This window comes from Thamnophis sirtalis, unplaced genomic scaffold, assembly GCF_051295495.1.
Source record: "Thamnophis sirtalis isolate CommonGarterSnake01/CBP01778 unplaced genomic scaffold, rThaSir2_p1.2 scaffold_4, whole genome shotgun sequence".
NCBI lineage: Eukaryota > Metazoa > Chordata > Lepidosauria > Squamata > Natricidae > Thamnophis > Thamnophis sirtalis.
Genome location: NW_028261384.1, coordinates 18419915 through 18433595, shown reverse-complemented (window position 1 = coordinate 18433595; position 13681 = coordinate 18419915). Strand labels below are relative to the sequence as shown.

Below are 13681 nucleotides of genomic sequence, written 5' to 3'. Positions count from 1 at the left end.
AGTTCTGCCCCGGGTTCAGCAGTAGGAAGGGGGGGGGAAGAGGGGGGGGGCAAAAGGCTGCCTCATCCAGTTCAGACTTCTGAATCTGGATGACATGCGTATATTCCATACCTGAAAAACCAGCAAATGCTTCTTTCTTTCCTTTCCTCCTTCTTTTAATCCTCCCCGATCAATTATCACCTATTTAACCCGTCTAGGCAGGGGGATGCCAAGGCAGGAGCCCCAGGCGTCCCAGGGCTTCCACGAAGTGACATTTAGCACATCTGCGGCTCCGGAGCCGTCAATGGAGTGAAAGACGGTGATCCTGGCCCTTAACCCAGGGGCAGCCCGTCCCCCCCCCCCTTCCTTCCCGTTTCGCTTCGCCCGGTGTTCCCGCCCGCTTGGCAGCAAGCAAGGCACCGACCTTCCCACCCACTTGAACCGGAACCGTTTTTGCAAAAGGCAGCCCGGAGGTTTTTCTGCTGCTGCTGTTGCTTTTGCTGCTGGGGAAGGAAGAGCCTCAACGGGTCTTCTGCTGCTGCTGCCCCTCCTCCTCCTCTTTCCCCTTTCCTGTAGGCCACTGGCTGGAAGCCACCGGTCCGGGCCAGCCGAGAAGATTTAAAGCTGCCGGCCATGGCGCTAAGGCTGCAACCGCCTCCTCCTCTTCCTCAACAGCAGCACGAACAGCTCGCACGACGGCCGACTTAGCCCAGTTTTGCAGCAGTGCATGCCACTGCCAGTGCAGGAGGTTGCATGAGCCTCCGGGCGCAGCGCAGGCAGAACAGCGGGGCCGGTGGGAACCAGAGGCGCTGTGCACGCCGCCGCCCCCTCCTCCTCCTCCCCCAGCGGTGGTGCTGGTTCTCCAACCCGTGTATGGCTTCACACCACACCAGCCGCTGGTAACTCCCGCCGCTGCTGCTGCTGCTGCTCCTGCCACCGCCACCGTCTTAGTCCCCGTCTGGCTTCTCCTCCCCGCCCCGCCTCCTCCGCTCCTCTTCTTCTACTACTACCCCGCCTGGGTCCAGCCTCTCTCGACTGCCTGCCCGGTCCCGGCGGCGGACAACATGGGGAACGTGACCTCTTGCTGCGTCTCGTCCAGCCCCAAACTGCGGAGGAATGCCCACTCGCGGCTGGAGTCCTACCGGCCCGACACCGAGCTGAGCCGCGACGACACGGGTTGCAACCTGCAGCATATCAGCGATCGGGAGAATATCGACGGTAAGACGCGAGTCGGGGGGAGGGGGAACGTACGAACACTCCAGCGCGGGTGGGAGAAGATCAGCGGCGACTTACGCAAGACAAGATGGGAAGGAATAGTTTGGGGTTTTTTTGGGGGGGGGAGGGTGAAGGAAGACTAGTTTGATCCTCCCGCGCTGGTGTTGTTTTAATCCCCCCCACACCTCTGCCCCCCCCCAGTTGAAAACTAAGCATCAACTGTGGGACGCTTGGGTGTGGTACAAGGCGGCAGTGCCCCTGGGCATGTGCAGTCTGCACTTGCTGGGTGAGAAAGCGGGCCTCAGAGCCCTATTTGCGGGGTTTGCAACTCGGGCAGTGAGTAATGGGTGACTTGAATGGTTTTCACTTGGGGAGTAGTAGTGATGGGGTTCCCACCGGTCCCAGACTTGGGCACCTCAAAAGTGGGTAGGCAGGTTGGAAAACCAAAGCAGTTGTTTTGAAGGACTGTGTGGGAGCAACTCAAACTTTAATCCCTTAGCCTTCATCGGAGGCTGAACTTGGAGGTCTTTCCCATTCTTCTGGCTGTCCCAACTATGTATGGCTTGCAAATTCAAGCCTCCGCCCCCCCTTTTTCCAGGAGTCCATAGAAGTTCTCCATCTGTGACAAAAAAGAGTCTTTTTTTTTTACAGGAAAACTGGAAACATCTGGCTGAAATGAAGATTCAAATGTTTTAAATAAATAAATAAATAAATAAATAAAGTTGGGGGTTGGAATGAAGATTCTGCCTCTATCTGTTTAACCCTATATGTAAAGAGCCAGTTTGGTCTAGTGGGTTAAGGCACCAGAAAGCAAGAGGCTCCTAGTTCAAGTCCTACCTTATCCATGAAAGCCAGCTTGGCGTCAGTGTCAGCCCCAGCCCAGCCAATCTTGCAAGGTGGTTGTGGCAAAATAGGAGGAGAAAGGTGAGATGGATTTTTTTGCTGCCTTGAATTATTTGTGAAATAATATATAGGCAGGCTATAAGGATATAAATATTTGGTGGGCTGAAACAAAAATTCTGCATCTTATACTAATATATATAAAGAATCAGGTAGGCATCAGGCTACAATCGAGAGGCTCTGAGTTCAAGTCCTTTCTTAGCCATGAAAGCTACCTTAGCAAGCCAGTCATACACTTAGCCCAGTCTACCTCGCAAGATTATTGTGGGAGAAATAGAAGAAGGAAGGTGTGTTGGATATGTTTGCTGCCTTGAGTTAATTTATGAAAATAATACAGGCAGGAAATAACTAGATATAAATGTTTTAAATAAATGGGAGGCTGAAATAAAGATTCTGTCCCAAGCCTCTCAGTCTTTAAAAGGGAAGCCATGACAATTATTTTATAGCATACACTAAATAATCCATACATGTTCCTTTAGCTCCTTTTGCATTCTAACAGAGGGATGTGGGGAAATGGTGGGTGAAGTAACCTCATAGTCACTGGTGGTTTCTCACTTGTGTTCCTCTGGAGCAAAGAATTTGGACCATAATTTCCCTCCTTACTTCCATCAAACCATATTTCTTCTAGATGTAAAAAGTGTTCCACAGGAGAGTCTTATTCTCATAGGATATCCTCAACAGAGCACTATAGAGGCAATTGCTTTTCGCGAGAACAGTTTGGGGGTGTGAATGGGGCACTAGGAAGAGGGTCTCTACTATTGTTTCCAACTTCAGAAACCAGACAATCAAAAATAAGTAAGATAGAATCTTCCCAGGTGATTTTTTAATAAAAAAAAACATTTTCCCTTTTGCTGTCTGGGCATTAGACATGGTCTTATATATGGGCATGTTTGGTCTTATAAAACACTGAGAAATGCTAGCTTTTGGTATGGAATAACAGATTTCTTCTGTATGGAGATGTTTGCAAGGCCAAAGTGCTCAAACAAGTCAAGATAGTGGCTGAAAATGGTACCCATTTTTATGGATGTCTTGTGAGGAGCATGTGAAAAGGGGGCACAGTTTTTGGTTGTGATGGCCATCTTGACTTATTTGCCTGTCACCCCCCTCAGAACTGCCGTTCCTCCTAATCCCTATTTAAGTTATAGTTTGGGGACAAATTGGGATCACTTGATGCCACTTACAGCACTCGTTAACATGATATATAGAGCAAGAAGCCTTATTCTTGAATGTTACTTGAAAACAGGGAAATCTCATTTACCTGTCAAATCAAATGAATGCTTTGGTGAACTGAAATGCAATTCTTAGTCTCTTTTTTACGTCTGCCTTTAAATAAACTTTGGTTGCTGTTCCATATTATAACCAGATATTTAAATGAGTATAACTTACTTGGGAATATGGCATACATTTTTTCCTTAAATAATGTGTGGAATTTGATCCAGTTGCAATATTACTTAGGTTTCCTTCAGTGTCCCACAGTATTTAGTAGTATTTATTCCTAGATGTGAATGTTAGGATTATATACTAAAGATCTACTGTTTTAGCTTCAGTGGTTAATCTTAGATTACAGTAACACTTACTTTTTTATTATTATTAATATAGAAAAAGGGATGGTTATGATTGTTAATACAGAAAACGAAGGTAGTCCTTGACTTATAGTCATTTGCTTACATATTGTTTGATGTTACATTGACATTGTTTATGTTGTTTGTTTGTTTGTTTATGTTGTTTATTAACATTTGTAGGCCGCCCTTTTCCCTGAGGGGACTCAGGGCGGCTCACATAAAATCAGGGAGGGGAAATACAAACAATGACATAGACACATATAATAAAAGTAATAAGCAACATACATTCATCATTCGGGAGGGGCAACTATCCTTGTCCCCAGGCCTGACGGGCTAGCCAGTTCTTAAGGGCTGTGCGGAAGGCCGGAAGACATTGAAAAAAGTGACTTATGACTATTTTTTACACTTTATACCATTGCGGTATCTCCTTGTCATGTGATCAAAATTTGGATGCTTGACAACTGGTCCATATTTTATGACAGCTGCAGTATCCTGGGGCCTGGATGTGATCATTTTTTGATACCTTCTGACAAGCAAAGTGTGGGAACGCCAGATTCACTTAAAAATTGTGTTATTAATATAATGACTGCAGTGATTCACTTAACAACTATGTCAAGAATGGTCGTGAAATAGGGCAAAGTTCACTTAACTGTCTTGCTTAACAACAGAAGATTTGGGCTAAAACATGATCATAAGTTAAGGACTACCTATACAGCATTTACTTTTGGAGTAAAATAATTATCATGAAAATGTTTGTGTGTGCATGTAAAATAATCCAAAATCTTTTGGATTTTTCATTTCGGTAATTTTGTAAACCTGGATTTGATACCTTGTTACACCACTAGATGTTTTTAAGAAGAAATTGGATGGCCATTTGTCCAGAATGGTATAACCTGAGCCGGGGGTTGGACTAGAAGACCTCTAAGGTTCCTTCCAACACTATTTAGTCTATGTTCTAAAAGCTACAGCAAAAGAAAGATTTGGCTGGCCTCTCTACCAGTGCATTAATTGTTGAAGTTACATTACAGGACTAGTGTTGCTGTAATGGCACAGTGATATTAAGGAATACCCCGTGATATATAAGAAAACTTTTAAGGTCACTAACCCTAACAGACACTAATCTGGCTGTGGCTGATCATGATAAGTTTTTTTTTTTTCAAACGGAAACTTGGTTTTTGGTGTTTATCAAATCAGCGAAAGGGCACTTTTGTTTCTCAAAAGGCACAGTGGTGCACAGTACTTTAGTCAGAACATTAAATAACTGAGTCAGAGATGAAAGCTTTGGTACAGAATGTAATATAATTCCTAGGGACAGTTGACATGGAAATACATGTCATGGAAATGGCATTTTTTTTCTCTATATGAGTGATGTTTTCCACTATTAACAACTGCTATGTTGAGTTTACTAAATGGTTATGCTGTGCTCCATATTAGGGTGGTTTTATTATGGTTTCATCTTAATTTAATAGTTTTTTTCTCGGAATACATACATACATATATGCGTACATATTATCTATCCTATCCGTCCGTCCTCTGACACTTTATTTAAACTATATTTGTATATCAGTGATTGCATGACTTCTGATATTTCATAGACTAAATAAACTACTTATGCTAATTGAATTTCAAGTTTTTGCAAACAGCAACTATTGTATGAACTTCATTTGTTAGGTTCTTCATGCTGCTAAAAAAAAATTCTACTTCTTAATTGGTGTTGCCTGATGGAAAGTAAGTAAAACTGAGTGTAGAAATGTATAAATGCTGGTAAGGAGCTTCTTCTGTCCATGAATATCCTCAAAGTGGATAAGGGAGAAAGTGAAGAAATGTATGAAAACTCTTATCCTTTCATATTAGTGTCATGATGCACTTTTGTCATTTTGAATATTTATGGCTAGCTGTGGACAACTCTGCAATGGATTATTGTAGGTCACGAGGCTCCAAACTTGGCAACGTTAAGATTTGGGGACTTCAGTTCTCGGAATTCCCCAGCATTTTTGGAGACTCCTATTGTAGGTGATTAATGTTCGCCATACGAAATAAAAATGACTTTCTATAAAAACATTTCTGCCCACTTTGCCACAAAGAAATGAAATTTGGGTATGTCAAGAAAAATAGAAGTTGAATGCAATAGAGTTGGAAAGCTTAAGAAGTATGCATTGTAAAATAAGAGATGGAATAGATATTGAAGGTAAGAGACCACACAGTCACTAAATTGTATAGGTTCTCCTGTTTGAGCAGCAGGCTGGACTAGAAGACCTCCAAGTTCCCTTCCAGCTCTATTCTGTTCAAATGTTTGAATGGATATGGATTGAGTTCAAGCATGCTATACACTATTAAAAAAGCATGTTGTGGTGGTTGATGTTACATAAATAATGAATTAGGGTCAAATAGTAAAGTAAACATACGAAGGAAGACTGAATAGGCTGAAAAGACCAAGAAACTGTTAGAAGGAAGCAAAAAGGTTAAAGAACCAAAGATGTGACATGAAGAAGTGCATGAATATAATAGAAACAAGGACAGTTTAGAACACTAGAAAGGCATGAAGGCTATAATGAAAGTTGTTGCCTTTAATTTCTTTATCATCTTGTTTCTTTCCTATACTTGTCATAATGCTGCATACTCTGAAAGAGAACAGCATAATAGACAAATAAATATGTTTAGTTGCTTGCAGCTGGAGGGTGTTCCATAAGCATAGCTCTTAAATCCTGACTATCCAGACATTTAACCTCATATTCAAGAAATAGCTTACTCAGCCTTCTGCTGTGAAGAAGCACCAAGTGGCTTGAAGTATTTTTGGAACAAGAAAAAACCAGAAGGTGTGTGTGACGGCAGGTGTAAGTATAACCATAGGTGGCCTGAATTAGTGACACCACAGTGGAGTCATGAACTAAACAAACTCAGCCATTAGTATAGTTGGTCCTTGACTTACAACCATTTGTTAGTGACCATTCAAAGTTACAATGGTCTGAAAATGACATAACGTGTCTTCACGTGACCATTGTCATATCCCCTGCAGTAAAGGATCAAAATTATAGCCCTGACCACAGGCATGTTTTTATGATGGTTGCAGTGTGCTGTGATCATGTGGTTGCTATTGCTTAATGATCATATGTTTCACTTAACAACCATAACAAAAAATGTCTTAAAATTAGGCTTAACTCACCTAACAACTGCTTCCCTTAGCAATAGAAGCTCTGGTGCAAACTGTGATTCTAACTCAAGGGCTACCTGTAGAAGAAAGACCAGGCCAGTTAATCTTAGTTTGCATAGCAATGAAGGTGCTGTTCTAAGATATGTTTTATTTTCTTATTCCTTTTCAATTTCCTTATCAAAAAACAGAATAGTTTCTTTCGGCTGGAAAGAGATATCTAGAAAAAAAAGTGCAAGGGAGAAACTTGACTTGAAACTCAAAAACCGTTGTAAATATCTCAAGATGAAATCAAAAACATCAGTTTACACAATATAGGGGCAGTTAACATCTACATAATAGGTGTTGATCTGAAGCTGAAGTATGGAAAGGTCTGTTCATGTGAAGATGACTCTTTTCTTAATAAAATGAGTCAATGGAATAATCAATATCAGAAAATTAAAAAGGCATTTATGGTAAAAATTGGCAAAGTGTAGGAAACAGCATCACTGCTAACGTGAGTTGGGTAGGTGAACGCTGGAGACAGAATGGATTTCACCTTCGTTACAACCATCCAAATTCCTGTTAAAAAAACTGTTTAATCCAAGTACATCAAACGTAGATTTCTCTAGAGTAGAGATTACAGACATGAAAATGTTGAAGAACTGATCAAACTTGCTTTGGAAGGAAGGTTATTTGCCTATTTCATTCCTTAGCTGAAAAATGATCATGTTAAGTTCAGAGGCAATAATTTTCCTGCTATTATTATTTCTTAGATAGGGTTGTCTTAATGCCACAAATCAATCAAGGGTATTATTGTACTTGTGGGTCTTGTGAAAATCATCTATAGCTCTGGTTTCTTCTTGTAATAAAGCCCTCTTGTTTGACTGACATTTTTCACTGTCAAATCTAGACAAAATGGAATCCTATCTAATTCTGTCCCTAATAAAATGTTGATTGTATGCTAAATTTGTTTTGCATGATTGACAAACTCTTTTCAAGGGATTGTTCTCAAAGTGATTTATTTGCTAGACAGGGATGTTTATTTCCTTTAACCTAGAATGCAAGAACAGCTTCAATCCAGGACAAAATTGCTCAAGAATTTTTAAGTGTGCCAACAACATGAAAAGACTGTAATAGCCACAAAACATTCATTTTAAAAATACTGTTTTTCAATGGCTGTTTAAAATGCTTTACTTCAAAATAAATTACAATGCAATCACACAGTTAAAATGTGTTGGGATATATTTTGTGTGTAATTTGAATGAAATGTTAAATGTATAAATTGGAGAGAATATATTTTTGGTTATTAAACAACAAAGACGATTAGGGGACTGGAGGCTAAAACATGAAGAACGGTTGCAGGAACTGGATATCAATTTTGTTGTATTTATTTTGTACAATGACAATAAAGAATATACTATATGTCTAGTTTAATAAAAAGAAGGACTTGGAGAGACAGGATAGCAGTGTTCCAATACTTCAGGGGCTGCCACAAAGAAGAGGGAGTCAAACTATTCTTCAAGGCACCTGAGGGTAGAACAAGAAGCAATAGGTGGAAACTAATCAAGGAAAGAAGCAACTTAGAACTGAGGAGAAATTTCCTGATAGTTATAACAATTAATCAGTGAAACAACTTGCCTCCAGAACAGTGGTGGGTTCCTAAACGGTTTACTACCGGTTTGCTCGTGCTCGCTCACGCTCATGTGCAGAATCATCCGGGTGGGTGGGCGGAGCCTGCCGTTGCTGCCACTACTAGTTTGGCCAAACCGGGCTGAACCAGGATCAACCCACCTCTGCTCTAGAAGTTGTGAATGCTCCAACACTGGAAGTTTTTAAGAAGATGTTAGATAACCATTTGTCTGAAGTGGTGTAGGGTTTCCTGCCTAAGCAGGGGGTTGGACTAGAAGACCTCCAAGGTTCCTTTCAACTCTGTTATTCTATTCTAAACCATTTTATAGCCTTTATAATTCTAGCTTATACAGAAGGGGAAAATGCCAGAGTACTTATATATATGCTTTCTTATTAAAATATGAGTCTTTTCTCAAATGTTCAATTAACAAATCAGTGAATTCCAATTATTGGAATCCAATATACATAAATTGTATACTTGACCATAATTTTACAGAGAAATCTGAGCCAGCTGTATGCAAACAAGGAATAAACCTTTGAGTTTTTATCTAACAGTTTTCGCTGTTGTTTAGAGAACAAGCCACAAATAATCACAGTGGTTTTATCTCTTGATAAAGTGTAGAAAATACTGAGATTTCTAGTAAAATGTAATCATGCAGGCTATTCATTCAGTAGATGTGACATATTGCTATGTAAAAAATGTTTATAATTTGAAATATTATTAGCATGCATTGCCATTGAAATGTCAACCAATGCATGGTTGATGGAATTGCACATTCACATACAAAAACCAGTTGTCACACAATTGTTCTAAGAGTTGAATTGCTTTAGCTACTTAAAATATCCACTGTCATTTATATAGAGACCAGCAACAAAGCAACTGTGACAAAACCTTTCACTGCTTTGTGAATGAATCTATGTATTACGTTTCCAAAGAAATGGGCAGCTATAGAAAAATAATTATTTAGCATACAATGGCGTGGGTAGTTTTTTTTGTAAAGCAGCTGGCATAAAAATGTGATATATGACGCTGTGTAATTACATCTGTCAGATGTTAGTGTATCCCATGTGAAGAGAACAGGGAAGTTAAGGAAGAATGGGGATAGCAAATCAATACCAAACCAAAGTTTGTTTAGTTTTCCTGCGAAGTTTCCCATGTGCATCACTGATTCAGCAATTTATGGGTCTAGTGTCTGTTATGACATTCTTCTTGCATTCCTGAGACCTTTTCACGATTTCCAGATAATCAGTAACAGAATGTGCCTTGTCTCCTTTTGTCCCTGTTGCATGAATCCTGGTAAAGTTTATTGCCAATATAGAAGCGGACACAATTCTCCTGTTTTGTGTTCAACTTTGTTGCTACTATAGCCAAATTTAAAACAAGGGATTTGGTGGTAGAGAAACACTTCCGAAAAGCCTAATTCGGCTTTTAAATTTGGAATCTAATTCCAGTTCTTGCTACATTTATTTATTTACTTATTTTAGTTTTTTTTTAAAAAAAATCCTATCTTTATTACTTTTATAAATAACTCAAGGTGACGAACAACCCTAATATAAGTAGTCCTTGACTTATATCAGTTCATCTGGTGACCACTCAAAGTTACAATGGCAGTGAAAAAGTGACTTATCATTTTTCACACTTACAATCACTGCAGCAACCCCATGATTAAGTTATCAAAATTCAGACACTTAGCAACTGTCTCATATTTATGATTGTTGCAATGTCCTGGGATCGGGTGTTCATCTTTTGCAACCTTCTGATAAGCAAAGCCAATGAAGAAGCCAGATTCACTTAACAACTTCATTATTAAGTTAACAGCTGCAGTGATTAATTAAAAAAATATATGAAAAGAAAGGTCGTAAAATGGAGCAAAAGTCACTTAAAACTGTCTCGCTTAAGAACAGAAATTGTGGGCTCAATGGTGGTCATAATTCAAGAACTACCTGTACTCCTTCCTCCTTAGTGGTGGGTTTCCATTTTTTTTACTACAAGTTTGCTCGTGTGTGCGTGCTTGCGCGACGCTTCTGGAGCCTCCTGCCACTGCCACTACTGGTTCGCCCGATCTGGGCCGAACCGGAAACAACCTACCTCTGCTCCTCCTCTTTTCCCTCAATAACAACCTCATGAGATGCAATGGGCTGACAAAGAATGACTGGCCCCAAGTCATCTAGCTCGCTATCATGACTACAGCAGGACCAGAACCCAGAGTCTCCTCTTTTCTAGCCTGGTACCTTAACCAGTAGACCAAAGTGGCTCTCTATAGCAAGGGTGTCAAACCCGCGGCCTGCAAGCCACATGCGTCGCATGCTGGCCATGCACATCCTGTTTAGTGAAGGAGGGGAAAAGTCACGATACATCATGTGACAACAACGTGACGCCGTGAGTTTGACACGTCTGCTCTATGATAGAGCCTCTATCTCATTTCTTGCTACATTTATTTTATGGCAAATGACCAAGGAGAGCAGTATTTGCAACTATTTTTCAATATGTTTGGTAAAATAGTATGGCAAGTTGCAGACACCATGCCTAGGTCCTTCCTTAAGCCATTTCTATTTTCCTTCATGTGGAAAGAAAGTCTGTTTGAAAAGATGAATGATGTTGGAAATTCCAGTTATAATTTTTATCCTCTTCCCTCTTCTGTTGGCTAGTTCTAATGCTGAATTTTTATTTCCTCTCAATTTCTTGCCTTTTCCTATTCTCCAGCTCCTGTCCTTTTAGCTTCTGTGAATTTATGTCATCCAAAAGTCTATTTTTTTTCTTGCCTATCATTTCCTTGCTAAACATGCCCAAGTTCTGTAAATGTTTCCTGCTAAATTAAACTCTCTAAATGAATTGGTTAAAATTGTATTTCATTAAATAGGTTTATTGTTAGTACTGTATGCCTTTCCAAATCCAGTCAAAATTACATTTAGAGGAGAATTATCTTAATTGAGTTGTTAAGGTTGATAGGAGACAGTTTCTGCCGTCATCTTCTATACAGAATTTTTATAAGGTTGGTTCAGCATTTTATTCTTAGCTGGGCATGATGGAACATTTAATAGATAATGTACTTTATGTAGAATGTGACTGATCAGACCAGAAAAATAATGTCACTATTATTTCTAGGGTCATTGTGATTTCAATGACCAGATTCCATGAAAATGTGTATTTTCTTGGCCCCTCTAATACATGAGACAGCTTTGTATAACTGAAATGGTGATGCTCCTTAAAGTCAGAACTATTGTCTAGCTCAGAGTGTCAAACTCAAGGTCCATGGTCCAGATCCGGCCCACGATGTGGTTAGATCTGGCCCGCAGGGCTGCCCTGGAAACAGTGAAGGACTGGCTCCTGGCACCTCTGCCCCAGCTCAGCTGGGTGCTGATCTACAACTTGGTGGTGGCCATCCAGGTGGAAAAGCAGTGAGATCGGTGGGGCCGCCCTGGAGCCAGTGAGGGGGCGCCCAGCCCCTTGTGCGCACGCTAGAGACAGTAATCCCCCACTCCCACCTGGGCCACCACAGGTGCCCCCAACATGAGCAACATCGAATTGCACTCCCACCAGGCCGCACCAACCCAGCCCCCCAAGGTCAGCCACAACCCTGATGCAGCCCTCAATGAAATTGAGTTTGACATCCCTGGTCTAGCTCATATATCATACTAAGCCATGGTTCTTTACCTATAGTTTGTGAATTAGCCAGAGTTGACTGAGTTTGTTCATCATCACCCATTATGCTAGGCAGAATTGAGGCTTAATGTGATATATGAACATTGTATAAAGGACCTTTATAAAGACTAAAAGAGTTTTTTAAAAAATGCTCTTTATTGGGAGATTGGAATGGAACAGCCTCACTTCAACTAGACGGAGCTTCGGGCAAAAATATTAAAATAAACACAAGGAAAATGATCAAAAGTTTTTATTTTATTTGATGGGCAAATTAGGGTTTGTTGATATATGGAGCCAGTAAGATGGCAGTATATTAGACATTTCTCTGGAGAAACGGATGATTACTTAAAGGAACAAAATTTGCCAAGGGTTATAGAGGAGCAGAAACATATAACAATAAGGACATTTGTGCAGCTATAAAAAAGATTAAAACAGGAAAGGTGCTTGGATCAGATAAATGACCAGGTTCTTATTATAAATGTTTTGAGAATGAACTTTTGCAACCTCTACAGAATACGATGGATTTTATTTTACAGGGAGGAAAGATCCCAGAAAATTGGAAAAAGGCCAAAATAGTATTAATATCTAAAGACGAACAAGATTTCACTTTAAAAAGAAACTATAAACTGATACCATTATTGAATAATGAATACAAGTTGTTTTACAACAATATTGGCTGATCAGTTAAAAATAATTTTTCAATAATTTATTCATGTGGATCAATGTGGATTTTTATCTAAAAGATAATTATCTTGTAGTTTCTAAACAATAGGCAACCATAAATGACTAATGTGTCATAAGATACTAGAATTTTTGCCAAGGGGAATACTAAACAAAATCAAGAGGATAAGTTGTGGCATAAGAATTCAGCTATTAATGGTTTTATTGTTTATCATTATCAGAAAGATTTAAAGTAGGCAAAATAATTTATGATACAGGTAATCCTTGACTTATGACCACAACTGAACCTAAAAATTATTTTGCTAAGTGAAACATTTATTTAGTTTGCCATGGTTGTTAAGTGAATCACTGTAGTTGTAATGATAATAATACACGGTTGTTAAGTGAATCTGGTTTCCCAGATTCCAAGATGAGCCAAGGTGGCGCAGTGGTTAAATGCAGCACTGCAGGCTACTGCTAGATCAGCAGGTCAGCGGTTCAAATCTCACCGGCTCAGGGTTGACTCAGCCTTCCATCCTTCCGAGGTGGGTAAAATGAGGACCCAGATTGTTGGGGGCAATATGCTGACTCTCTGTAAACCGCTTAGAGAGGGCTGAAAGCTGAAAGCCCTATGAAGCGGTATATAAGTCCATTGCTATTGCTATTATTCCCCCATTGACCTCAAGACTGGACTACTGCAATGTGCTCTACATGGGGCAGCCCTTGAAGAGTATTCGGAGACTTCAACTCGTCCAGAATGTAGCCGCGCGAGCGATTGTGGGTGCACCTCGGTACACCCACGTTACACCTATCCTCCGCGAGCTGCACTGGCTACCGATCGGTCTCCGGATACGCTTCAAAGTGCTAGTCGTAACTTATAAAGCCCTTCATGGTATTGGACCTGGGTACTCGAGAGACTGCCTGCTGCCAATTACCTCCCAAAGACCCATTAGATCACACAGG

At 40.4% G+C, this 13681-nt stretch overlaps 1 protein-coding gene across 1 annotated transcript in view; it reads left to right on the top strand.

Moving 5' to 3' along the window:
* The first annotated feature begins 429 nt into the window (after positions 1-429).
* Positions 430-13681, top strand: part of CCNY (cyclin Y) — a 121056-nt gene continuing 107804 nt past the window's right edge. The window contains exon 1 of the mRNA XM_014060170.2: positions 430-1197. Within this exon, the coding sequence (XP_013915645.1) occupies positions 1044-1197 (154 nt within the window). The 5' untranslated portion in view covers positions 430-1043. The remainder of the gene's footprint in view (positions 1198-13681) is intronic.